This window comes from Hippoglossus hippoglossus, chromosome 5 (assembly GCF_009819705.1).
Source record: "Hippoglossus hippoglossus isolate fHipHip1 chromosome 5, fHipHip1.pri, whole genome shotgun sequence".
NCBI classification, from domain to species: domain Eukaryota; kingdom Metazoa; phylum Chordata; class Actinopteri; order Pleuronectiformes; family Pleuronectidae; genus Hippoglossus; species Hippoglossus hippoglossus.
The window spans coordinates 24334225-24358348 of record NC_047155.1 but is presented as its reverse complement, the minus strand read 5'-3'; the positions used below and the strand labels follow the sequence as shown (position 1 = coordinate 24358348).

Below are 24124 nucleotides of genomic sequence, written 5' to 3'. Positions count from 1 at the left end.
CGTCCGCGTGCTGTCGAAGCTCCCAACTTCAAAGTCGTAGCTCCCTAATTAATGAACTGCGGGCTTCAGTTTGGACAAGTTGTGGCGTGATGCTCCCATAAATCAACATGACAGCGGAGCTCCTCGGCCTCAGATAGGGCCTGTCACCAACTCGCATCTGATGTAAACACTAGAGGAGCAAGGGGGGAGAAAAGAGGGGGAGGAGATGAGGTGGGGGGAGGTGCAATTGATCAGTTGAATGGGGCATGAGAATAAAAGAAAAGGCAACTTTTGAAGCATATTATGTATGATCACAGGAAATGGATGCAGCCTCGAGAGGCTCTCCCCCTCTCCGCCGATGTTTTCTTTCTCTCCCCATCGCTCTCTGTCTCTTTTTTTTTTTCAGTCGCATTTCGAGCAGCCATCAAAAGACAGAATAAGAATTATGCAGTGACTCCCCTGTGGCTGCCAGACAATAACCCCCTGTTGTTGCTTTGTGCCTCTTTTATTTTAAAGACATCAAAATTTAGTTTTTCAAAGATCTTTAACTTTATATCTGAAGCTTGACAATAAAGGCCTGCCAGTGCCACTCTTTATCATTTGTCAGGGACTGTATTTTTCTCTCCCTCGTGCCACTTCTTGTTAACCTCTTATTTGGTCTATTGGGTCTGGGTTTTTAATGTCTCTGCATGCTGCGAGCGCACAGGAGCTGCTGTCAGCTGATGGGACCAGAAGAAACAAAATGTCAAGGGAGAACAGAGTTAGATTAATTTGCAATACTTGATTTTTCTTTCTTCCTTCTTTTTTCTACAAAGCCGCCCTCTGTTTATTTTGCGTTTTGAAGAAAAAAAAGAAAAGAAAAGACATTGTTGCTTGTGAACTCCCACCCCTGTGGTACTATTATCTTCGTCTTAGGCTGTCAGGGAACAGAAAACCACTGAGGACACGAGAAAGTTCTCCACTGGGTGGGGTGGGGGGAGGGGGGGGGGGGGAGGGAATAACCAATAGCCTCACATAAATAGGATGGATCAGAGAGAATCACAGACCACCTGTATCCAAAATTTCACTGCGACCTCTGTGACCTGTCCATTGTTTCTCCCTTATCTTTCTCCTTCTCACTTTTGGGTTAGATCACAAATGAGCCTGTGAATTAATGTGTGCTTACTGCTCAATTATGACCCTCCGCAACTGTCGAATCGCCCTCTTCCCCCCAGATTAATCCAATGAGATGACCCCGCTCGCTGTAATAGACCTGCGCTGCCCAGAGCTTTATTCCTGGAGCAGCGGACTGGGTGTGGGGCAGGAGGGAGGCAGAGGAAGGGAGAGGAAGGCCGCCCGACCCTTTTTGACAAGGCGAATGTGGGTGGGCGGAGGTTATCTGGCTGTTTCAGTGGTTTCAGAGCTTCTAGCAAGTGACCTAACAGCCGCCTTGTACCGAGACCTTTTTTGTGTGCACTCAATTGTGAGAAGTAAACAAAAGTGGTGTATCCTGTGTTTGGTAACAGGGTGCGGTGCACAGCTTGGCAGCCCCGGCACTGCTTTTAGTGCCCCCTCCTCTCTTCCCACCCGCTTGACAACTGGCCTTGTATACTCATAAACAGGCCCAGCATCCTGTTGAGTCTTAGGCACGGATATTTTATCCTTATCTGTTGGAAATACAGACGGTGCCCTGATAGATCCCGTTGTGACATCTCAGTGAGTTGACTGTGAATTTGTTGAGAGCGATGGTTGATGAAGAGGTGAAAAGTCATCTCACTCCTCCGTGCCCCCGTTATCTAAATAGCATCGCTCATTTGTTTTGACTCATAGGAGATTGGGGATATTAGATAATTTCCTTCTATTTATTATTCTGACTCTCAAGTCATCTTCTCACTTCCATTTTCTTTCTGCACTCTCATATCACTTTGTCATCATATCAGAGTTCACACGTTTCACTTTTCAGAGCCAAACTCCCAACTCCCTCCAAACACCCCCACAAATCAGTAAAGCTACACCAGCATTTCATTAAATCTGTCTCGGTGAAACAGCTGTAGCTCAGTGAGACCAACAGAGCGACTATCTCTCTGTCAGTCCACAGTGTGTGATTGAACGCAGCTTGCAGCACTGGTTTGGGGAAAGAGTGTATCCCTGAGCTCAGCGCCATGCCTGGGAGAGTTGTGAGAGTTGCCAGGGTGGTTATTAAGCACTTTGATTTAGTCACACGTTGTTTGCGGAATTATGAATGGCTGTAATTAAATTCCTGTGGCTCTTATTATGAATGATTAACTATGTTGTTTCGTTGTTTGTCATTTGCCTCCCGACTCCTCATTAATTAAGAGAGAGAGAGAGAGATGTATAGTCTACCTGTCTTAAGTGGGCGCTGGCACAGCCACACTAAAGGCAAAATTTATGAAAGTTATACTGGGGTATTTTGTGTGTAAGCACACGTTAAGTCCATTAAAACTGTTGTTATGAATGAACATGACGTTCTAAAGTGTTTATTTTTACAACTTGAACCGTGAACTCGAGAGCTTTGAGCTTCAAATGTTTTTTTCGTCAGCAGCCTACATGAATCCAGTTATATGCAAACATGCAATTCATCTTTACATGTTTGCTCTGGCTGTTATGCTTCTATATACTATTTGTATATTAGCTGATGGTGTGTGCTTGTCTTTTAATGTACGCCTGTGTGTGTGTGTTTGGGCCAACAGCAGCAGGTGTCAGCGCAGCAGTTGGCCTTCCAGCAGCAGCTCCTGCAGGTCCAGCAGGTCCAGCAGCAGCATCTACTCAACCTTCAGAGTCGGGGTCTGCTCACCATCCAGCCCGGACAGACCGGCCTGCCACTGCACTCCCTCACTCATGGTCAGTACCTCATATCAGAGCACTGTCCTCAACCACTGGACTATACAACAATTAGATATCAAGTCCAGTCCGCTATTGCTCAGTGGAAGAATTCCGTCGTAAGAAAACACTACAAGTCAGTGCCTGGGGACACCTCTTTATTTTCACAAGTGTTTAAGTTTGTTTGTGGATGTAAACTGATAGTTGAGTCGAGGTCATGAGACAAAAACAATGGAGATTGGGGTCGTACTGATAAGGTTGTTTATTGCTATATTGGACGATCCTGGCATTGTATATGAAAAGTTGAATTCCTTCATCTGTTATTAGAGGTGATCTTCCCTCCTGAACACAACTGTTTTGTGTTTTCCGAATAAGAAAGATTTTTTTTTATATCTAAATAAATGATAGAGTCAAAGACAAGGAGGATTTTAATCAGATGTAAAAGTTAGAGTGACACATGGGAGTCACATGATCGTCAAGAAAATACATGTAATTTCGCAGGCCTTTCACGCCCTATCAACACTAATACAGATGTTTTTGTTTGGGTCCCCATGCAAGAGGGTTTTAAGTCACTAAATAAGAGATTTTTAACAAACACCCAATGTGAAGATTTTCAAAAACTCTGGTTTGTGTGTATGTGTGGAGCATTTGGGGAACAATCAAGTCATATATTACTTTGCACATGCCCTCCGTTGCTTTGTGTAATGACCATGCCCCAGAAACAACCGCGACATTGGTGGCTATATACCGGTTTCTCTATGTTTGGTTAGCATTGCTAGGTCTAAGTATGCAGATAAATTTAGCATCACTGCACCACATTACCAGCATTTACAGGTGTCTGCCTTCATGTAGACTTTATCGTCACCCACTGTCCCTAGAAACAATGGATTTTGACAAAGAAATGTCTCTTCTTATATTTCATACTGATCTCAGTGCTGATCATAGACAGTTTCACTCTAAACATATTAGTATTACTTTGGGCCTTTAAAAACCTAACCCTCATGAGATCACTACCATGCACAGCAATTGGTGTGTCATGTACTTCTTGCTTTTTAAATTTCTGTAGGAACCAATTTTGCCATCAGTTTATTAATTAACATTGTGGCATGTGTATGTGTATCACCGTATATTCAGATTGGTTTGATTTGCCACTGCTGTAGCCCTGCTACAATACCTGTACAAATTTGCTTAGTCAAAGTGAACAAATGCACCACTTAAGTATGTAACCACATACTGTACATGGTTTCACTGAGGCAGGACACACCTAGAGTAAATCCTCACTCAACACCTCTTTAGTTTACTAAATGGCATGTTCTCTTGTCTGGGAAAACCCACTGTTTACTGAACCATTGTTGTTTAATTCTTGTAGGTTTTATTTGGTTTATTATCGTCACAGACAGTAAAGGTGAAGGCTGAGTTTTTCTTTTCTTTTCCTCCTCACTTTGTTCCTCAACTCTGTCCTGTTTCTGTGATTGGCATCCTGGTCACAGCCTCCTTGAGTCTGGAGTAAGACAGCATCTATTGTTCTTAAACTGCCAGTGAACTTGTCGCAGTGAAATTGCCTGTTACTCCAACCGTGGAGTCAATACTCACTGTTTGGCCAGGAAGTTTATTTCTTTATTTATTCTTTAATATTTTGTTAAGGAGTGGTCCCCTCATGACAAAGATGCCGTCATAAGGGATTTAGAACATGACATTGACTATTCATTCCCAGCTAAGACAAACAGTTTTGAAAAAACAAGATAAGGGCAATAAAAATGGGAGGGTTTGGGGGGGTGCTTAGGTAATAGGCAAACACAAACACGGTTTGTACAGTGGTGTTATTGTTTGGACTGGGTATGGAATCACTCATCCGTTCGCAGACGATTGCCATGGGCACAGGCGTGGAGCACCGCTGTGTTGTGAATGTGCCTCACTGAATTGCTCTGTGTCAGATGTCTGGCAAACACACACACACCCCTTAAGTAAAGCATTATATGGGTGTTATTGCTAGGTACTGTACTTTTGATGGATTTCCCAACAGCACCAGAACATCCTGTTTATACTGTCATCTTCACGTTCTTCCCAGGCAACTTAACTTATTAAGAGAGGTGTTGTATTGAAGTAATATAATTTTTTACCTAATGCTTTTTTAGATACACTTTGTTAGGGCTGCACAGTTTATTGTATCAAAACTGTGAGTTAGATTAATTGGATTCATATAGAGCTCTGATGCATCACACCACATGCTCAGTTTACCCTGAAGCCGTTGCAAGAAATTATTGAATATACACCACCTAATAAGATACCACAGACACAGTGAAACTGTAGAGAAAATATTTCAGAAAAATGTTCTCCCAAAAGAATCATGACAGAAAATCTTACTTTTAATTTTGAGGGAATTATTTTATTTTCATCAGATTTTATTCTACCCTTAAAAATGCATTAAAATAATTTGTATGTGAAACTTACGGCATAGTTTCCTTGAGGTGTTTTTTACAGTCAACAATCACAATGAGGAACTGGATCTCCCCACGTACAATTAGCTGATTGTTTCACTTTGCAACAACCAGTCAAACCTGGTTCGTTTGCCCTCGCAATCCATTGATGATTAACTCTGTGCCTCTGACAGCTGTTACAACACTTAGGCTAGTGCTGCAGGCCCCCAGTTAGTCCTTCTATTCTACATATTTTCTGCTTGACTGTTTGAAGTTATTGATGACCTTTCTGTTTTCCACATCACTAAACTCTTTCATGCATCAGCGGGCCAGGCCTGTGCTGCTCAGATCTAATCTGCAATATTCAGTTAACAGTTAGCACTGCGTCGGAAGTGATGAGTTGATCTGCTCTGTTTGGGTCTCAGCGATTACAGATTCAAACTTGGGGGCAGTAAATTGGCCAGGGTTTTTTTTTTTTTTGGAACCGATGATTTTATGTGTTTCATTTCATTTAGATAACAATATAATTATTTTTCAAAGGCCACGTGAAATCCACTGTATCCATTTTCCAAGACAACAAAGGGAACAAAAGGTTTTCAAAATAATAGGTCACTGTAAGAGTGTAAGGAATGGAAAGTAGGTGTACAATCTGTATTTGCGGTTTTGCTGCTAAAATGCACTTAAGGGCTCATTTTTCTTTCAGTTTCCTGCTTTGTTAAATTGTTGCCTGAGACCGATTTGTCACTTTAAGTCAAAGCGATGGACTGGAGGAATGTGTGTAAATTAGCCTTTCAAAAATGTGATAGCACTAATTAAGTATAAACTTGTAGATAACAGTTTTGAGTGAAAAACAATTGTCACATTATCTGGAGCGTAATTTGTTTCTCTTGTCGTAAATTCTTTTGACATTAATGTTCAAAGTCTTGGAAGCGGCCAGACGGTATCTGTTATAAATTACAACAATGTGTTTGGGGAGGATATAACTTTCATAAATATAAATTTGATCCCAACACCCCCTCCCACAAAAAGCCTGTCCTCTTGACCTGATAAGTGAGTCAGTGGTAGACCAGGCTCACGTTGTTCAGGTGTGTGTGTGTGTGTCACATAGGTGGACAGTGTTTGTGCACATCCCGGATAAAATGGCCCCCCTCACCCTCCGAGGTTGCGCTGCACGAGAGCGAGTTCTTGTAGCCGCACAACATCATTTAAGCTGTCCAGGAGCGGCCGGGGGGACAGTGACAAGACAAATTTGTCGGTAATATGAAAGCAAAGAATGTGGCGAGCCATGAAGTGCTCACAGAACAGCAGCACATCAGGGACAGCGGTGGGTAATGCGGCTGACCTGTCAGTGATTGATACGTCCAGCGGTGGGCTACGGGTAATAGTTCCTGCAGCATTAGGACAGGACATATTTCAGGCCTATGGGGTGCATATCAGCAGGCCAGTGATTACGGTAACATAAACAGGGGTGCAGTAAAGGTCCCAGTCTGACGGAACAATAAACTAATAGCGGTGTCACTGTCCCCCCATGGCACCGGCACTGTGTGTGAGAAGTAACAGCTCGGTTTAAAGAGCCCGGAGCACTGAGGGCCATTTTTTATTTGGGGGATGATGGCCTGCAACTGATGTCATTATGAACCTTAAATCAACTTTCTGCTTGCTTGAACATGGTCACCTGGGTACAGGGGGACAAGGACAGGAAAAGGTTGAAGAGCTCGGCCTGTCTCTGTGCCAGAGCTACCTGCGGAGGTAAAATTGAGTTGGGAGGCCGGTGATCAATCAAGTGTCCCAACAACATACATTTTTTAAAGTGCTTGTCCGTATTTCCCCGTCGTAATGAGTGGAATAGTTGTGCTGAAAAATGGAAAGAGGAAAGATAAACCAATCGGGCATTTAAAGGATGGACAAACTGGGGACCCAAGAAAGAGGATTTACAGATCAATGTCATTACGTTTCCCACAGTAATCAGATGGAGGGGAACTCAATGCGTTTTGTCAAAACACAAAAAATAATACCTGCTGAGACGTTCGTGTAATGGTGTTTTATTGTCATTTATGTGAATCATGAGCCTCAGCTGTTGTTGGAAGAGGTTAGGGTTGGACCCGAGAAGAACAAGGGAAGAGGCAAACAGAGGGCAATAAAACTATGGACTAGATCCAGAAAGAGACAGCTTGGTCCCACTCCGTTACCTCTCTCATCAGACCGGTCTATCCGCTGCGGTTTCATCTGAGTAAACAGTGGTGTCGGGGTCACCAGGACTGCTGGGTAATTGAGCCAGTGCGGGCCGCCCTGTCAAGCACATCGGCTAAAAATACATCGCCCACTGTCATCGGGCACCAAGTGGGGGGAAAATGATTGGTCCCGCTGTCGGAGCGCAGGACACTCGCATCACCAGTGACCTTCCCCTTCCAAACCCACCATCACAGGAAAAGAAATAGAAACAACAATAAAAATAACTTTTGCTCCAAAGTCTCCAAAGCACCCCATCAAAAACAACAATGGAGCCTTCTGAGAATGTGCCTCCACAAATTGGCAAGCGTTGGATTAGCATGCTGTAACACAAACCGCAATATTAAGCATGTTTAGCCTGTCATGGACGTGCACTTTGATTAGGGCACATCAAGGCATTGAGGAGAATAAGGGAGAATACAGGCAGGCAGAATAGAGCAAGTGTGTTGAAATATCTGAATGAGGAAAGACGCTCCTTGGAACGTGGAAAGGTTATTGATTTGTCCTGCAATCATTTCCTGCTCTTTGATATGCAAACGATCTAGTGTGAATTTACAGCAATCCTATCAGACTCATTTCACAGTTCTTAGCCCCTGCGTCTCTCTGGAGTCCTCCGCCTCATTAGGCCAATGTTCTCCATTACCAGCATAATTAAAATCTTTAGTAGCTTATCAAATTAAAAATATTTTTGCTGATCGTATTGAGATCTTCACCTCATAGTTATTTTCCACAACAGGAATAAATTAAGACTAAGCATTTTGCACACAATGTATTACAATCTGGTGCTTGAAAGGAGCACTTCTGGTATCTATAGAGCTGGTGATGAGAAACGGGGAGGCGGGGAGGGGGATCCAGAGAATATAAACCCGAGCAGATAAGCATGTGCAAATCATCTTCCATTTGCCAATGCTCATTTTGAGAATGGATTTAATTAATTGTAATGTTAAACGAGTGGTCTTTGCCCGTTTGTTCTGTGGATAAATTCAACACATATCCGAGGGCCTGTTTCACCACGCGTAGAACATGTGGCTTATTTAAGCGCATATCTGCATACTCGATACAAATCCGCACATATTTTATATCTCTCAGTATGCCATTAATATCAGAGGTAGCCAGCACAGATGTGTTCTGTTTTGGCCGGAAATACAAATAGCAACAGATTCTGCACCCAAGAGGCTTAATCTTATTTTACATACTGTACCAGCTTTATCCTCATTTGTGTCAAGTGGAACAGACTTCTCCTGCACAGTAACAGACACACCATAGATGGACACATATACTGTACATTGTGTGCCAACAAAGGCTCTCCTCTCTCAGACATGGAAAATGGGGTGCACAAACGCAGCATTATCCTTCTTCATCCTGACTCTGGCCCTGGGTGTCTGGATCACTGTCATTCATAGGCAGAAAAAACACACACACTTTACAGACGTGTTTCCAGCATACGGAAAAATGGCTTCTGTCTTCAAGGGATTTTTTTTTTCAAAGGGCTGTGTGAGCTGCAGTGTGCTTGACTTGTTAAATGAGGTTTAAGTCTTCTGTGTCAATTGGAGGCGGTGCAGAGCTTTAAGTATTTTGCACATTAATGCGCTTTTGAGAATATTACCCCAGGGTCCTGTTTCTAAAGGAGGCAGGGGTGGGATGTTTTCTAGTGTTGCTATTGTAAACTTTTTGTTGTGTGTGTTCTGCACATCTCTCTTGTTGAGAGAAAATGATGGTGATTATTCAGATTTCATGCCTTGTCTGGATGTTAATTATTTACTCTGGGCATGAAATTTGCGTGAATGCCAGGGATTTGTGTATACAAACACGCTTCAGATCACAGGGAAAATGGGAGGAAGAGAAGGAGGTGGCGGGGAGAGGCGGAGGAAGGCGAGAGCTCTCAGTGCATTACCCTGTAGTGGAATATTTTCTAATTAATACTCAGCTTTGTTTACAGACGCTTTGATTTAATTAAGTGATGACGAAGAGAGTTGGATTAGCTGTTAATTGATTTCATTAACCAATTTGTTTGTCTCAGGCATGATTCCAGCTGAGCTGCAGCAACTGTGGAAGGAGGTGACGAACGCTCATGTGAAGGAGGAGCACAACATCAGCAGCAACAATGGCCACCGGGGCCTTGACCTGTCCTCCCCGGCACCGCCAAAGAACCCACATCTCAACCAGCACTCCTCCAGCAACGGGCAGTATATGAGTCACAAGAGAGAAGGGTGAGCCACTACATCTGCAGGGTCTTTTATCATTTATTTCTGTGCCTTCTTTCTTGTATTTGTGTGTTTCTTACATCTTTTGCATGCTCTCACAATGCAAACATGAGCCATTTAAGACATGCAAGCTCAACATTTTCACAGCTAACACCTTGTACAACAAAAGTTTTCCAAAGCACCTGATCCTTAAATCATTTGTAAAATACAAGTGGTAATTAAACAGAAGAAATTAACTTCATTATCATCTTTGTCTAAAGCAAACAGAGGGACAACATAGTCACTGTTCATGTAGCTGGGGATTTCAGAGGAACACCGGGAAGGAAAGCTGGGATTTGGAAAAATGTGTATCGAAATAGGATCGCCGTGCACTTCATGTGGGGTCAGGGCGATGACCCCTCTCTTGCTATTGTTTTAGTCGAAGTGCAGCTGTGACCGAAGTTGTATTTCCTTGAGAACATTCGGATCATCTGTGTCTTTTCAGAGAAAACATTCCTTTGTGTTCCAGGAACTTGTTGACACGCAGAATCAACCTGTCAGGTTAGGAGAAAAGAAAAATTGCAAGAACAACAAGTTATAATACGCCAAAGGAAAAACACTGGGCGTATCATATTTTCAATGTGAATCATTTGTGTGCGGTGTTTGCTTTCTGAGCTATGTATGTGTGTGTGTGTGTGTGTGTGTGTGTGTGTGTGTGTGTGTGTGTGTCTTTAAGGAAGGAATTAATTTGGCATCTAAAACATTTGCTTGTTTTCTTGCACCAAAGCCTGATCTTTGAACTGCTGGTGAGGAGCCTCCAGGCACAATGAGCTCACTGCATAACATCTGACTTGTGTTCCAGTGATCAAAACCTGCACGTCATTATGAAAGCAACGCAGATGAGAACATGTTTAGCACAGTAAACCAATGGGCCTTTGTAGGTGAAGAGGGGCTGGTAGAGAGGATCTGAGCGACACCGAGAGGAAATGCTCTGATCCAGTGATTGAGAGATACAAATGGAAAGCAGCTATTTCTTTTCAAGTAGTGTTGTCAGATTGAAATGGATTGATGACATACTACCTGTGCAGACTTATCCTCCTTTACAGGGGTTCAGTGCTGCCTTCCAGCACACTCACTGGGGAAAAATTATAAACTGGGCGTTAGTTGCTCCCACAGTTGACAGTATCCTTCAGCTTGCACTTCTTCATCTAGCATGTGGCTCAAAGTTAGTTTTTTTTGCGCGACTGAAGACAAATTGCAGAGGGGATATTGACTCGCTCACTCCATCACACATTGTCGCAAGCGAGCAAACAAGGTGAGCATCGACAGCAGCGAAAAAGGCAAGAACCAGCCTCAGCTGAGGGCTCCATGAAACATCGGAGAAGACATAACACAAGAGCTGGCAGCCCCTCTGCCTCGTGCTGACTGTCAGAGATTAAAGAGGATGTCAACAGCAGTTTAACACAAGCTTAAGTGAGGAAGGCAGTCTCTGTCTGAATATTCTCCCAGTATCTTAGATCTGTCAGAAAAACCGAGCAGGTGATTCTCATCCACCCCATCTGCTACAAGAAGTCGTGGATTACCTACGCACAGTTTCAACTGTGCAATTACTAAAACCAGATGACTGATACAAAGCGAGCACAAACATTCTTTATTAAATGTTGAATATAGCAAATTTTGATTCACACAACCAATAATCCTTCATCGTGACAATTATTGGGACTTTTAAATTGCACAACTATCAAGAGCATTATTCCTCTCTTTTGAAGATGCAGACTCAATTTTAATCAGACTCCATGGGAAGAAGAATGAAATATTATTAAGTATGATTATTCTAAGCAAGGCTCTGAGAAAACGTCTGTGTTATAATCCAGGGATTTGAATAATCAGGTTGAAGATAATGGGCTGGGCCGGCCCGGGCGTAAATAGAGAGCATCCACTCATCCTCCCAGCGCTGAACTTAATGAACTTTTAATTGATGCGGTTTTGCAAGTCCTTTTGTCATGCAACAGAAACAAGCCTCTCTGCTGATGGGCCTGTTTTCCCGACTGGCTTCAGATTGGTTTACAGCAGGCCCTAAGTACCATGTAGTTAGTTTCATGTGTCATATAAAATCTGCCCAGGCACAACGACGCCTGCAACTAAAACCTTAAGTGCATCCACAGGAATCACTCACCGGCTTTGCACTTCCGTCTTAAGGAAGGAGGAGAAATTCAATCACTGCCGGCTTGACACACCGAAGACGAGGCAAGCGTTCCTGCTTTTAGTTGTCTCAGAGAACACTCTGGCAAGGCAGGCTGGGATTTCTGTTTGTCTGAATATCATCCCTGATATGACCAGGGCCTGAGTCACTCAATCTGTCAGCGCGTTGTTGTTTCCCAGCCCATGAAACTGTGATGCAGAGATAGAGATATACCCCTGTGAGCCAGGTCATCTTTATTCAATGATTTGCTTATTTAAATGAAATGTGCCTGATCTGTATCTGACACAAATTCCCAATGCAGTGCTGCATCAGCTTTGTAAGGGGGAGCATCCTCACAAAGCACTTGGCCCACTTTACTTCCCAACAACCATCAGTAACCACAGCTCGGGGACTGTAACGCAGCAATCTGTTAAAGAGATAAATAATCAGATTTGGCACAGCTCTCCCATCTCTCTCTTGCCTTTCATTTGTCTTACACTAGAAAAAACTGATAATTAAATCATTTAGGGTAAGGCGTGCAGTGGCACAGAGAAGACGTTAGGAAAGGATGGAGTATAGAGAGTTAAAAAGGGGAGGGGAGTGGGTATGGACGGAGGGTGGAGGGGGGAGGACACGAGGGAATAGGCTAAAATCAGTACCAACGATGAGGGAGAGTGTTGTGACTGGTTTCACACACTGTGGCCAGACTCTGACCTAGCACGGCAGACATCAATCTTCCCACTTTTTGCTGATAGATTGAGTCCATCAGCGCACGATGCCATAGATCACGACTTGTTTATGGCCCAAAGCATCTCATCAAAAGAAGTGAACTAGAAAACAACTGGATACCAGCTGTCGGAGCCATCTCTGTATCTGTCTCCACATAAACACAGAGCAACACCTGAGAGGTTTGCGCGTTTCCAGTTCGGCTCTATAGGCACTTTAATGTTCTTTCTCTTCTGAAGGAAGCTGATGACACGGTTTTTCCTCATCGCTGTTACAAGATCATTAGAGTGTTCTTCCCCCGGGCTGCCTGACAATAATAACATCCTGACAGACCTGTCGTGGGTGCAAGTCAAATTTAACACTGTGCAGTGCAGGGAGCTGCAGAGCATTTTTTTTTGTCTCCTGAACATGTTCTCAAATAGAAGAAAGCCCCAATGAATCCTACACTCTTCTCCTATTACACTAATGTAGCTCATTTGGTGTAAATTCTGTCATTTACCACTGTTTAGCCATCTACCGTTTAAAAGGGCTCTTCTGCCGCCAGCCCCTCACTGCGCTTAGTGCTCACTGATTCCCAGCGCACTCCACATTTCAGTATCTTATTAATACAGAATTAACCAACAAGCCGGCTCGCAAAGAATTAAAAAAGGATCTCTTTAAATTAAAACTGGCGTTACCTTCACCAGTCCACACATTTCCTTGTTAAAAACTCATTATTATAGGTCTTCCGCCATCTATTTATTAGCAGTATCAAAACAGAGGTCTTAATGTGAATGCATAATTCATAATTGAATTAAAAAAATTCTGACTTTTAAAAGAGGGAGAAAAAAAGAGCTGCTAACCACATTCATGAATGCTTGACTGCTTCCTAATTGCAGTGCAATTATCACATGTTATGAACAATGTGAACTCTTAAGCAAATAATTATAACACAAGGAAACCTGTGACGACCTTTAAAATTTCCTACTTGAGGTACAGCTTTACTAACATTGATACAAATGAGATTTTAATCTGAACATCAGTTTGCTTAATCCTGCAAAATTGGCACAGCACGTTTAGATTACTTTCTTTATTTTTACCTTGTTCGCTTTACATTTTTAAACCCTGGCAAATGAATGATTGGCTAAGCAATGCAAGATTTAGTTATTTGCAGTATTTATTTTTCCTCTGTAGTAGTAGTATTAGACATGATCTCTTATTGTTTCTATGTATATGAATGAGATTTTAGTGGCTGGAGTTACTCCCACATGACAACCCAAACAGTTTGTGGTGTAATGAATCTCCCTGTTCAGCCCGCTGTCTTAAAGAGCAGGGCTCAGACTGGAGGAGAAGCAGCAGCGCTGTGCTCACGAGCCACCAGAAGCACAGGTGGTAGCGATATAGGCCAGTCCCCCAGGCTCTTGTAGCTCAAAGTTGTGTGTCTTGTATAGTGCCTGTGTCCATATGGCTGCCTGTCTCGCACTCTTAGCAGACACTCTCTCCACACAGAACTCTCTCTCTCTCTCTCTCTCTCTCTCTCTCTCTCTCTCTCTCTCTCTCTCTCTCTCTCTCTCTCTCTCTCTCTCTCTCTCCCTCCCTCCCTCTCAGTGCTGATTGTGGTTAGCTGTGGTTGCTCGCCTCTCGCCATATGGAAGATGTTGTAAAGTTTGTTCCTGCTATTTAGACTGATTGTACGAAGCCAGACGCTCCCGGTAGATGCATGCTCGTCAGCCCCCGGTGACACGGATTGGTCAGTAGATAAATTGATACCAGGCGGGGTGGTGTTTATGGTTTGCGCACAGTGTGAAAGTGCCTGGTGCTTTTGGGAGTCTCATGTTGTGCTACATGCTGCTCCAGGTGGGCTTCGGGACATGATGCAGTGGGCAGCAGCGCAGGAACAGCAGCGACTGAGGGAGCCCCCTTGCTGTCTTGATCAAAGAGAATTGCAACATGGCTGAGCAATACTAAATAATTACATATTGATTTGGTTGTGCTTTCACAGCATGAGTCTGCTCCTTAAGAGAAGAGCAAGCAGAGAGCACACAGGTACACTGATTCCACACTGGCCGAGGCTCTTAGATCAAGTAGAAGTCAAAGTGGAAACAACATAGAGTGCACACCCCTTGCCTTGATATGTGACCTCAGTGCCTGTAAGTGTGTTTGTGTTCAATCAAGTTGTGATCTTTGTTATTGATAAACGTCTCTTCCTGTGATTTTCTCTTCCAGAACCACGCTAGAGGACCATTCCCACCACAGTCACCCTCTCTACGGTCACGGTGTTTGCAAGTGGCCCGGATGTGAGGCAGTGTTTGACGATTTCCACTCATTCCTCAAGTAAGTTAAAGTCGTAGCCAGAGGTGTGTTTCCATCGCAGTTTTGCGGGTCCTCGTCTTTAGGTCGATTACAGCATCTCAGGGGCACTACAGGTGCAGCTGGTTGTTATTGCAGAGTGTCAGTGCCTGGGTCGGCCCTTTCTCGACAAGGGTACTGACTGGGGCGGGGTCTCCTTCTGAGAACGGCATGGGCCTCTAATTCCTGTGATAAGTGCAGTTCCCATGGTGACGGGAGCCATTTTTCCCAAACAAACAACCGTAGGATGTTTATCTGTGTTAGCCCACACTCAGGGCTCTCTGCATGTTTGCCCTTGTCACTGTACAGGAGGATTGGTGGATGTGTTTGTGTGTGTGTCTGATTGCCTTGCTCAGCTCTTACTGTCCTTCCGCTGGTCGTCTATTTGTTTTTCCTCATCCTTTTGTCATCCTTTACTTCCTTGACTTTTTTTGGTTTACACGCCAAGCTTGTATGTGTACTTGGAGATCTCAAGCTACATTAGCAGCACCTGCTTTGTCGCATCTCTCCAGTATAACATGTTTGACTCTGTCCAGTCTGACACTTGCCCTTTGTTTTGCACCATGACTCCCCAGGCTGAGTCAGACCCCTGGTTTACTAATCAAGCCGGTGTGCAGTGCGCTCTAGGTAATCCAACACATAACAGCGCCATGGTTACGTAGAGGATGAAAACATCTGCTTCGTGGCAGCAGATCAATGGCTCACTGTCACCCCAGATTAGTCGCACTTTAAACAAGATATGACACAATTCCATTATCCCAAAACAAGCACTCAGCGAACACACAGCGTTCTCACAGACGCAGGAGAGAAAGGTGCTGCCGCGGGCTGCTGAAACTTTTCACTGTCTTTGTCGACATTTTGAACCCCCTTTTGATCGTTTATATAAATCCACTGTGAGCACATTTTGCATTTTAAAAACCTATCACAGTAGATTGTACAGTGCTGTTTCTGTTCCAGATGAAAAGGAGGCAGTTCCTTATTTTACGTTTAATTTAATAAACATCCTGAGACACTGAGTTATTAAACACACACACACACAGACACTTTCACACACATTTCAGCTTTGGGAGTGACCTCTTAAATCCATCACTATTTATTGTATTCTGACATTGCCTCACCCTTTGTTTATAGAAGAGAGGGGAATTAAATTCAGTGCGCCTGGTAGAGCTTTGCCTGAAAAAGTCTCAAAGTGCACTCTGCTCTGTTTTTACAAGTGTTTTTATCATGGCAACATCTTGTTTACTTTAGTTGCCTGCTCAAACTGCTTGGAACATGTTAAGAAAACATTTGGGGAGAGTCTCCACAAAGCTGCCTTTGTTTAGCGGCAGACGAGAGTGCGAGCAGCTCACCAAGGTGTTAACTCTCAAACCCTTAAGCACTTCCACATGAAACTCAGCAACTGAAACTGCAGGCCTCCGAAAAGAATCAAAAATAAAAACAAAGAATACATCAAGCGTTATAATGCTTTACTAACGTCTCCCAAAAGGTCCGGAGAAATGTTGAAAATGAGTGAGGAGAAGTGTGTGTGTGAGTGAGTGTGCAGTCAGCAGAACAGAGTGTACTGTGTACCGGAGAGAAAGAAAGGTGAGGGGGACGCTAACGTCAACCAGATTTCAGCTCCACATGCCAACAGTAACAACTAACATGGGCCTGAAATGTTGTTTTAAACTGTGTGTGTATTTATTCTATCTTTTAAAGAAAACATTACATACCTACATGCACTATCTTGGTAAATACAAAGCGCCAAATCAGGGTTCCTGTTTTCGGGCTCAGCGGACAGAAGGGTGTGGTGGGGTTCACAGCAGGGCCTGGTGTTTTTATGGGGGTCAAGACCCTTCTCTTCAGTGTCCAGTCAGAGGTCAGAGCCAGCGAAACACTGCAGTGCCCTCTAGTGCTGCACTGTCTGTCTGCTGAAACCACAGAGACTCTCACACCTCCACACAATGTAGGTATTGTTCTGTGAGTTATGCAGCCATGGACCTCTGCGAACCATGTAGACTTGTTAAATAAAAACAAATGTTAAATAATGTAAAATTAAAAAATATATATATATTTTTTGTGAATTAAAAAAAATTATTGGTAATAATACATTTAAAAATAAAAGAGGTAATTGTTTTTTAGACTTAAAATTTTGAATATATTCTAAATGTAAATACTTCTGTAAAGATGTGTGCGTTTAATTTAAAATTCCACCCAGGAGTGAAGAAGATAAACCTTCCTCAGAGACAGCCTTAAGCTCTGTGTCCAGTCCATATAATTAGAAATTGTAAAGAAGGAAAAAAAAGACGCTAGGCAAACTAACTGATATGTAAAAAGCCGACTGTTACAGGAATGTCTTTTTAACTTGTTTTATTGTGGCAATTTACATTAGGGACTGTCATTCTGCCAGAGAGGTTTTAAAAGTGGCTTCATTTGAAGTCCAGAAAGTGACACATGCCAACGTTCATAGTCTCTCTCGATGTCAATTCCCCCGTATCCCCTGCTCCCGTGTCCAGACACTCCTCTCAAGGCTGCATTAGGGCCATTTGAATATTTCATTTCCTATTAATTATGCACTGTGACTCTCCATGTCATTAGAAGAAATAAAGTGGAATGTAACAAAGGATGAAAAGAAGCAGGGCACATGTCTCCTATGAACAGAGAAATTCCAAAGCTGCTCACGTAGGCCACCCTTCATTGAAAATTCAGTCTGTGCCAGTTAAATTGAAGCTGAAACGTCTTTACCTATTATTTTCTTCTTTGAAATTTAGTAAGATGTCCTGAAATGTTTACCAGTTTCATTTTCCCAGCTACTTAATTAAATGGGCATTCATTTGACTCAAGCAAATGGAAAGCCCAAAGAAGTCTGAATTGATTTCAGTGAAAAAAAGGGGGTTATTGCCCACACTTGATTTAAATATGCCTTTTTAATTTCTTTTTCGCCACAATAATTAACATCAAGGGGCTGAATGTATATCGCAGTCATTTTGAAAAATGTGTTATCGAGACACAAAAGGAAGACCTGAAGGGGGGAAGAGACGACGGTTCCCATAAAGATTTAAATCATTCACCTCAAGGTTGAAACTGCCGCAGCTGAAGAGAAACTTTCACATTTCCAGCCGAGCGCCATCAATTTTCCCTTCATTTCACGTGTGTCTGTTTTCTGAGGTTGTGTGGGGTGTTTCACGCACAAATGTGTTGTCTGTACATAAAGAAACGGCATGAAATTTATTGGGCTATCATAACACCAGCGCTGCCATCGTGCCTTCACAGGCCGACTCTGGCTATTTTTGATTTGCAGTAAATGACAGAAAAAGTGCATTTGAAAAGGCAGACGCGTTACACACCTCTCCCCCATCTGCCGGCGCCAGCCTGGTGACAGTGACCTACATGGTCACCGAAGATGTGATATAATTTATGATATATATAATATATTGGATCCATTAGCGAGCATAATGAAGTAGTGAAATGAAAGGGTATTTGTGAAATCAGTTCAAACATCCTGCTCGGATTATGATTAAATGATTAATGAAATGCCCCTGCATAAGCATTTTCAAACAGTAATTCATGCGGCGACTGATAAAATTCCCCCAATCATATTTCCTTCACTTGTGAACCTTATCTCCACCATTTTATATAAATCACAGGGAAAAAAAGAACCTGTCTGCGTCCCGGCAAGCTACTTATTTAGATTAGTTATAAATGTACAGGAAAAGAGAACATCTTCCCTGTATAAAATAATCACGCATAATTATATCCATAATTCAAGTTTGTGACAGATCCCATCTCCTCGCCCTGTTGTCCTCTGTGTTTGGACTGGCTTTATGGCCTTAATTCTAATGACAAAATCAACAGGACCGATTCAGTAAGAGGCAGTTGAAACCTGCGAAGAGGAGAAATGGCATCAGGGAAGTGGTGCATAATTTAGCAAAGGAGTCCAACCTGAAATTCTTCAATCATTCTTCTTATCTGTGAGCTGTAGTTGAAGCAGACACGACTGTCATGAAATATTAAGTGTCATTCTCGTACGGTAAAAGAAGTGTTTCTTCTGGCTCTGCAGACATTGTATGTGTAATCTTTGCCATATGCTGTTTGTTTTATGTTGAAACTCTGCATGATATTGACCTAAGTGATACCACATATTCTCTGTGCACTCTGCTTTACTCAATTACCAGGTTGCGTCATTAAAGCAGATATCACAGGGCCTTTTGTTTCTTCCAATCTTAAAAGGCTGCAGAAGGTGAAAGTCAAATTGACATCAGTTTTTGTCTGTTCTCTTTTTGTATTTTTCCAGGCATCTTAACAATGAGCACGCCCTGGATGACAGGAGCACGGCCCAGTGTCGGGTGCAAATGCAGGTCGTACAACAGCTGGAGCTGCAGGTATTGTCTCGCCGTTTGTTTTGGCCCAAATATTTATGTGTCGTCTTCTCCTGACACTTCCTCAGCGTCTGCCGAACCCCTCCCTGTCCATCTGATATCAGCCATGGGGGTCACTCACACGTGGGGTGGGGGTGGGGGTGGGCAGTGGGTGCAGAATGAAATAATTTTATACATTTGCAAGTAACCAGTCATTAAAAATGTGTTATGTATGCAGCCGAGGAAAGATATATGAAGGACCCGGGGCTAAGTAGAGGAGATAATTACATTTTGAATTTTACTGGGTTTTAAAGTTATTTATGACTTTTAACTATTTGGCACCAACAATAAAACACTCAGTGAAATGACTCGGCAGAGTGAGTTAAAGGAACAGAAAGGTTATTGTAGCCCACTATAGAAAACTGTTGATGCAGTAATCAGTAGTTTTATTACTTTGTCCGTTATGATTAGTCTTGAATGGTCTTTTTTCATCTGAGAAAGAAAAATATGCATGTGTGCATTAAGAACGCACTTATAGAAAAAGGTTCCCTGTCATTCCATTAGAGAGGCTTTATAACGGCCACTGAGTCACATGTGTGTCTGTGTGTGTGACGGTGCTGGATTAAATGGTGAACATGACCACTCTGCTAATGTTAGACTGCACTTATTTATTAGTATTTCAGGGGAAATAAAAACCAACCATTTCATTAAACTCTGTTTTTTATTAATTAGTGGCTGCTACTGTTGCAAAGCAAATACAAGAAAGATCAAATGTAATGTATTCCACATTTCATGCAATATTCACTTGTGGTTTCACATATTAGCCACATAATTCCCCTCAGAAAATGACTGATAATGACTCTAAAGCAGTTGTGGTTTACAGAATGTTAACCTTAAACAGTGAGAGTAGAGTTTCTCAAACATTACACCACACCAACGTCCTGTTATTTTTGCTCTGATGCTGTATTATCCAGGGGGACAGAGCGAAGGTTTATCAGAGACAGACTTCCTCTGCATGCAGCCTATCACCATAATTTAAGCTGGCAGCTAACACGGCGCAGAGTTTCAGACAGGTAGAAAGGGTCTGGGCTTGTTATTGGCAATGAGACGCCACATACTTTAACTTTCAATTGGAAACAGTAGTTCGATAGATCCAAAACCCCTTTTAGAAACAAATAATTAGACGGTCCCAAGAGCAAAAATATAAATTTGTTCAAACCCACTCACTGAGAAAGATTCATCTCTGCAAAGGGATGTATGGAATGAATTAAGTGTAAAAATAAAAATGTTGAATTCATTAAAAACTTAACTTGTGCTCTTTCTTCATTACAGCTATCGAAAGACAAAGAGCGTCTGCAAGCGATGATGACGCACCTTCATGTCAAGTCCACGGAGCCCAAAGCCACCCCACAGCCGGTGAGCAGCAACCCTGTCATACGTCTCTCTGTCTCCCTCCCCCATCCTTTTGTTTGTCTTAATTGGCACACATGTATTCATTAATCCCTTCCTCCATCTTCTTATTTATCTGCTAAATAAAAACAGCTGTTCTCTGGAGGGAGGCAGTAAATATTGTTTGGACCACATCTGCTGACATCCGAGATTCAATTTGGTGTCTGTGATGAACTGAATGCACACTGTGTAACAGCCCCCTCGTCAGCCTCAGAGAACAAGAGTCTGAGAGATGAGAGAGCACTGGAAAATAGAAATGATAATATTAGATAGCAGGTATTATATTTTATAAAATAATGCAATGTTTTACTCTTTGTAGTGGTTTTAATAGCAATATATGTTCCTGTCAGACAGTATGAAAGACTGATGTAGATAGAAATTGCTTACTGATATTAAATAAAACATACTATAGGTGGAAGTAGCACCTGCTAATTTTCCCAGGAGACATTTCAATCCTCATCTGTAAACGTTGCCAGGAATTAAATCAGCTCTACTTCAGAAGGAGCTATTCTAAGGGTCAAGGTAAAAAAGAAAAATACCAACAGCATTTTTCACTTTAGTTTAAGATTTTCAGTTTTAACTTTTTATTTATATATACGTTTGGCATTAGAGTTAAGACACGAATTTCTGATTGTATTGTAAACATTTTGGACAGTGAACAAATGTAATTTAAAAAAAATCTTGCAGGTTGTGAAAAAAAGTCTGTATTATATGCTGCATTCTGGTGATTCACTGGAATATACCTGAAGTGAACAAATAAATCTTTAATAGATGTAACAGCAAATCAATTTATTATCTTTATGACATATTCCAAGCATCATGCTTATCACTCTTAATATATACCATGCCATAAAGCTCACTGCTTAATCCCTTTCCTATAGGAGCAAGGGCTTAACATATGGCATTTAAGTGTCTGCGCTATTTTGTCATGTTTAAGAAGGGGCCTCTGCACCATATTTCAGTCTGTGTGACAGTTCCTTCTCAGAGCCAAATGTGTAAAGATCATTTTACTGCAGGGAGTGAATCTGAAATCACGCACATGCACAATACACTGAGCATGCAGGAGTCCTGTCTCTGAACACTGTGCAGCTTGGATCATTTATTTACACCCAGAGAGAAGGCTATTGACGTGCGGAGGCTGCGTGTGCGCTCTACACAGCGCAGCCAGTCAACATAAAGCGCCTGGAGATGTCGAGCGACAATAGGCTGTCTGTTAAAGCTGCGCCTGTGTCACACACACTGATGGTGTAGATTAGAGTGCAAAACGAGGGCTCTGACACAGGGACATTTGTATATGAAAAGTGGTAGGGGCGGCAGATAGCATCTTGAGTTCGCTACCTCTCCTCTCTCCCCGGGGCCTGTGAGAATGGCTGTGTCAGAGCACAGCATTAGCACTCTCAAGGGGGCGAGCTGGGATTTTTATTCAAATAAATAGACTCCCTTTTCTCCAGCGCCGCTTTGCCTGCTGGGAGCTGCTATGAAATGATAAATATGTCTGGCTTCAGCTGGGTGAGTGGTAGACTTTCACAGGTCAAGCCAACAGCCCCAACGCGGCTTTAGTGAGATTGTGGCACTGGAGGTGGCCACCAACAAAACCCTCTTCTGAGTAGCTGCAGAAAGAAAGTGCTCTATGCTCTGACAGGAAGGAGAAGAAACAACTGTGTTCCTGCAGTAATTGCTAGCTCTGCTTCTCTGCTGTTGCATATAATAAAGGCATGTTTAAGTAGCCAGCTGTCAAAGCAAAGGAGCTCAAACGAATTTGCTGGTTTACATTTAGTTATAATTAAAGACAAACAAACTGATACTGTGCATGCCCAGCGTCAAATGAATAGGATTCATTTTATTCTTCTGAGGTGGATGGGGGCAGTGGGTGGAGATCAAAACAAAAGGTGCCACATTAGCAGTACGTGTCTGTGTGTGTGTGTGTGTGTGTGTGTGTGTGTGTGTGTGTGTGTGTGTGTGTGTGTGTGTGTGTGTGTGTGTGTGTGTGTGTGTGTGTGTGTGTGTGTGTATTTGCCTGTGTGTGTGTGGGTGGGTGTCTGCGCTCGGTGTCACTAAGCATTCTTGTCAGAAATCTGACCTTTTACGCCATACATAATTAAGGGGGGACTTTTTGTTTATTTTCTTTAGCAGCTTGCCGAGTCAAAGCCAGTATAATTAGATCACCAATTACCATTTAATTAATTTCAGTCTGAAGTCTCATTTTGTCTAGGCACTGGAGTGAGCCCAAATGGTGAAGCAGACAAAGGCAAGGCTATTACCAGCCTGTCTGGCCTATTGTTGAAGCCTCTCTGTGTTTATGGCCAGGGAATATGGATGAAACATGAAACAAAGCCTGCTAATCCACAGGAAGAGAAGTCAACACCGCAGCCCCATTCTATTGATAGCATTGTGTCAGAAACACGCAAAAGCAAAGTGTGATTTATTTTGCTCGTGATTCAGAATAACACGTCTTCGGCTACTGTTGGTGAGGATGTAGTTTGCGTTTGTGCATCCCAGCAATAATCCAAATTATTTGGGCAGACGGTGCCAAAAAGGCAGAGTTCATCCTCCGAAACATAAACGGACATTGTGAGGACTTGAACACACGTCTGTTTAAAAAGGGAGAGTTAGAAAACACAAATGTCACGATGACTATTAGGAAATGTCTGTTTTTATTAAATAAAAATATGTTTAAAATAAACTCAAAGAAGGAAATATAGTAATGACAGTGCCATGTCAATTCTAGGGATTTTCAGTCTTATATTTCTGACATCTCTGTGAGACCTGTTGGTGATTAGTGCTAATAATGTGATTAGTAATGAATGGGTTCTGCATTTTTTATGTAGAGTCAGGTGTTAAAAACGACCATTACCTCCCCACCATCATCAGCAGAAATTAGACATCTGATCCCTCGTAATCAACACTTGATGTCAAAGATGAGAGAGTGCTACACTGTCCTCCCTCTCTCTATACTCCTCTTTGGGTATTCTTGTTTTTTCTTTTTCTCACAGTCTGGAGTCATGTTTAATTTGAAAACTGCCTTCCTTCAGCAAATTAGCAATTAGAACAATTTTGCGGGAATATGTATATGTGTCATTAGTTTTCCTGCCAATTAATAGCTGGAGCAGGGGGTCAGGCGAAAATTTTCCACTTGACTGCTGCTTCAGTACGGAGGCTTGGCACTTGGCTCCGAGCCGCCACAGCTGCTGGAAGCCATGCTGTACCTTTGGAGCACTTGCCATAATTAGTTTACCTTGTAGCCATTATTACTTAAATCCCTCCTTCTCCTCAGCCCGCCCATCCCATCCTCACACGCAGGCCTAAGTGTTAAAACCAAATATTCTCTACATAGGGCTGTCCATGGGAATACTACGAGGCCATCTTTACCATGGCCGCTGTGGCCCTGATGATGGAGGTCAATCAGATACAGTAGTTAATCATCAGATCACCTCTGTAAACAGCTCCTAATTAGACTCCTCATTATAAAATTTC

At 42.6% G+C, this 24124-nt stretch overlaps 1 protein-coding gene across 12 annotated transcripts in view; it reads left to right on the top strand.

Moving 5' to 3' along the window:
- Positions 1-24124, top strand: part of foxp1b (forkhead box P1b) — a 153289-nt gene that overhangs the window by 122024 nt on the left and 7141 nt on the right. For 10 of the 12 annotated variants that reach the window (XM_034585338.1, XM_034585332.1, XM_034585336.1 and 7 more), the window contains 5 exons: positions 2670-2820; positions 9466-9655; positions 14742-14849; positions 19138-19225; positions 20534-20617. In XM_034585338.1, coding sequence (XP_034441229.1) covers positions 2670-2820; positions 9466-9655; positions 14742-14849; positions 19138-19225; positions 20534-20617 — 621 coding nt within the window. The remainder of the gene's footprint in view (positions 1-2669; positions 2821-9465; positions 9656-14741; positions 14850-19137; positions 19226-20533; positions 20618-24124) is intronic. The other 2 variants (XM_034585342.1, XM_034585340.1) reach the window with 1 other exon arrangement.